The 4,008-nt window shown below is 40.1% G+C and overlaps 1 protein-coding gene across 1 annotated transcript; it reads left to right on the top strand.

Annotated features, from left to right (window-relative positions):
- On the top strand, nucleotides 1–891 carry LOC144215995 (olfactory receptor 1L8-like; the record flags this gene model as incomplete). The annotated part of the gene is made up of 1 exon (XM_077748735.1): nucleotides 1–891. A coding segment is annotated over one exon (891 nt), but the record flags the coding sequence as incomplete, so codon positions are not given.
- Nucleotides 892–4,008: the final 3,117 nt, after the last annotated feature.

The following is a 4,008-nucleotide window of genomic DNA, read 5'->3' as shown; positions in this document are numbered from 1 at the left end:
ATCCTCCTGGGACTCTCCTCCAGGCCTGAGGACCAGAAGCCACTCTTTATCCTCTTCCTCACCATGTACCTGGTCACCATAACAGGGAACCTACTCATCATCCTCGCCATCCACTCTGACCCCCAGCTCCAGACCCCCATGTATTTCTTCTTGAGTTTCCTGTCCTCCACTGACATTTGCTTTACAACCACCATTGTCCCCAGGATGCTAGTGAGCTTCCTGTCAGAGAAGACCATCTCCTATGCTGGGTGTCTGACACAGATGTATTTTGTTTATGCTCTGGGCAACACTGACAGCTGCCTCCTGGCAGTCATGGCCTTTGACCGCTATGTGGCCATCTGTGACCCCTTCCACTATGTCACCACCATGAACCACCGTCGCTGTGTTCTGCTGGTGGCCTTTTCCTGCTCACTTCCTCACCTCCACTCACTCCTACACACCCTGTTACTGAATCGTCTCACCTTCTGTGACTCCAATGTTATCCATCACTTCCTCTGTGACATCAACCCTATGATGAAATTGTCCTGCTCCTCCATATTTGTCAATGAAATTGTGATAATGTCAGAAGGTTCCGTTGTTTTGGTGACTCCCTTTCTGTGCGTTACTTTCTCTTATATAAGAGTCCTCATTACGGTTCTCAGGATCCCCTCGGCTGCTGGGAAACGCAAAGCCTTCTCCACTTGTGGCTCTCACCTCACTGTGGTAACACTCTTTTATGGAAGCATCTTCTATGTCTATTTACAGCCCCTGTCCAAATACACCGTGAGAGATCGTGTGGCAACAATTGTCTACACAGTTCTTTCCTCCATGCTAAACCCTTTTATCTACAGCCTGAGAAACAAAGACCTGAAACAGGGCCTGAGGAAGCTGATGGGCAGGAGGAAGTCCTAGCCAGAAACTCTGGGAGCATGTTCATGAGTGCCTCTGCTCCCTTGCACCCTGTTTTTGTTGGTCAGCATGGATCATTCATATGTGTCACAGATGTTGGGTTGTATCCATTTCTTTGCATATGCAACCATCAGCCATTGAGACCATTATGATTCAGGAACTGGCTCAAGGTCTACCAAAATCTTGGCTTCCAGTTTTCACATAGCTACCTCTCTGTACCTCCTCTTTTCCAGGAAAGCACATCTTTTTTTATTTCCTCCAAGTGCTATAGAAACCTCTGTTTTCCACAAAAATTCCTGGAACTAATTCATATGGGTTTGATGACTTTGATTCCCTTTGTATCCTTCTTACTTTAATGAATTTCTGTAATCAGTTTTGCTAGGTGTTTGAAAGTCATTACAGTAATTTAGGAAGAGAAACAGAGATATACAGAGATAGATTGAAAGTTTCATAAATTTGAAACTTCCACTAAAACAAAGAATGTGTCTGTCCCATCAGTTTATGCACGGATTTTGCCTCCTTTCTTCTCTGTCATCGACAGCAGGATATTCCAGGATATCCTGGGTTCTGTAGTGAACACAGGCCCAACTCTTAGCCCTGATTAGCTAAGTGACTTAGTAGTTCAGCACACAACTGAGCCAATGATCAGGTCAGCATGCAGGGGGTGGAGATGCCTCTGGGTCTTTACCCTGGTCATCTGGTGTCTGTCCCTTACAGGCACTCACTCCCCTTGAGCCTTCTCTTAGCTTCAAGCGCCCTTAGAGATCCCTCTATTTCTACCGTCATTACCACTCTGAAATCTATCTGGTTCTCAAGGAAAAAATTGTGTATGTACTGAGAATTATTCTCCATATCTTTTGAAGAGAGGGTGAAAACTCATATGTGAATGTTGAAGGCAGATATAATGAGGAGCTTCCAGAGCCAAATATGGAGGCTCAGGGATGTAGAATCATCCAGTGCTACAGGCAAGGACTTGATTCTGTTCACTTTTGTCTTCATTCTTTATTCTCTATTTTCTTTCAGGGATTTTAGACTCTGTAATAATTTGTATCTTAATATTTTTGCCACTTACTATTCCATATCATTTCCAAAGATATTACTAAGCATGTCTTACATGGGGGGCTATGAACCTGAATTTTAATAACCACCCCATAGAGAAAACTAACTTGGCCATATGTATGCAGCTGAATGTTTTTGAAAATTTCTCATCTTTCATTGTCTCAATATTTGCATTTGTAAGACCCATGCCCTATAGTAATAGTATATGAAGTTATCAAGTTACATGTACACAGACACTCATTGAATATACAGCATTATTTGTAATAGTGAAAAATTAGAAACCACCTAAATACCCATCAACAGGAGAGTAGACAAATAATGGTTCAATTTTTCCATAGAAATAAATAACATGTAGTGGTTATTTAAAATGAGGTATATTTCTACCACTGCCCTTAAAAGCCATTATGAATGAAGAGCAAGTTGCAAAATAAAATGCTTAACAATAAACCCAATTGGGAGCTCCTGGGTGACTCGGTTAGTTAAGCATACAATTTCAGTTCAGGTCACGATCACGCAGTTTGTGAATTTGAGCCTTGCATCAAGCTCTGTGCTGACAGCTCAGAGCCTGGAGCCTGTATCGAATTCTGTGTCTCCTCTCTGCCCCTCCCCAGCTTGTGCTCTCTCTCTCTCTCTCTCAAAAATAAATAAGTAAACATTTAAAAAGAATAAACCCATTTAAAAAAAAGAATAAGTCTGATAATAAATAAAATGCTTAATCATATATCTGTATTTTAAATGTGTATGCCTATATGATGAATAAGTGATTATATGTTCCGTAAGAAAATCTCCCATTGAAAATTGTTAATTCCTGCTTCGGATTCTGTGTCTCTTTCTCTCTCTGCTCTTCCCCTGCTTGTGCTCTCTCTCTCTCAAAATAAATGAACATTAAAAAAAAAAATATTAAGGGCACCTAGGTGGCTCAGTTAAGTGTCCAACTTCAGCTCGGGTCATGATCTCATGGCTCATGAGTTCAAGCCATGCATCAGGCTCTGTGTTGACAGCTCAGAGCCTGGAGCCTCCTTTGGATTCTGTGTCTCCTTTTCTCTCTGCTCCTCCCCTGTTCATTCTCATTCTCTCTCTCTCTCTCTCAAAAATAAATAAACATTAAAAATTTTTAAAGAACATTGTTAATTCTAGGAGAGGACATGGAACAGGAAAGAAAGAGATAATGTTTGCTTTTTAGTTTGTATATATCTGNAGGATAGTTCACCATACACAAATCAACAGATATGGCACACCACATACATAGAATGTTATAAATGAAGAGCAAGTTGTAAAATAAAATGCTTAAGAATAAACCCGCTTTGGGGCTCTTCAGTGACTCAGTTCGTTAAGCATCTGACTTTGGCTCAGGTCATGATCTCATAGTTCGTGAGTCTGAGCACCATATCGGGCTTTGTGCTTAAAAATAAAAATCATATGATCCTCTCAACAGTCGCAGAAAAATCATTTGACAAAATGCAAACCTCTTCAGGGGCACCTGGGTGGCTCAGTTGGTTAAGCATCCAACTTCGGCTGACGTCATGATCTCACGGTTCCTGGGCTCAAGCCCCGCATCAGTATCTGTGCTGACAGCTAGCTCAGAGCATGGAACCTGTTTTGGATTCTGTGTCTCCCTCTCTCTCTGGCCCTCCCCTGTTCACGCTGTCTCTCTCACTCAGAAATAATTTTTTTTTAAAACTGCAAACCCTTTCATAATAAAAACTCAATAAATTGTATATAGAATGAACATACATCAATATAATAAAGGCCATATATAACAAGCCTACAGATATCATCATATGCAATAATCAGTGGTTGAAAGCTTTTCCACAAGAAACACCAACTCACAGGTAACAAAATGACCTAAATTCATATTTCAATAATCACTCTAAATGTAAATGGACTAAATGCTCCAATCAAAATACATAAGGTATCAAAATGGATAAAAAAAAAACAACCAAAACCCATCTATATGCTGTGTAAAAGAGACTCATTTTATTTTATTTATTTATTTTCTTTATAAATGTTATTGCCTTTTTTTTTATTTTTTTTTTTACAAATAGTTTATTGTCAAATTAG

This window comes from Crocuta crocuta, unplaced genomic scaffold, assembly GCF_008692635.1.
Source record: "Crocuta crocuta isolate KB4526 unplaced genomic scaffold, BGI_CrCroc_1.0 scaffold1099, whole genome shotgun sequence".
NCBI lineage: Eukaryota > Metazoa > Chordata > Mammalia > Carnivora > Hyaenidae > Crocuta > Crocuta crocuta.
This window is presented reverse-complemented; position numbering and strand designations above follow the sequence as displayed.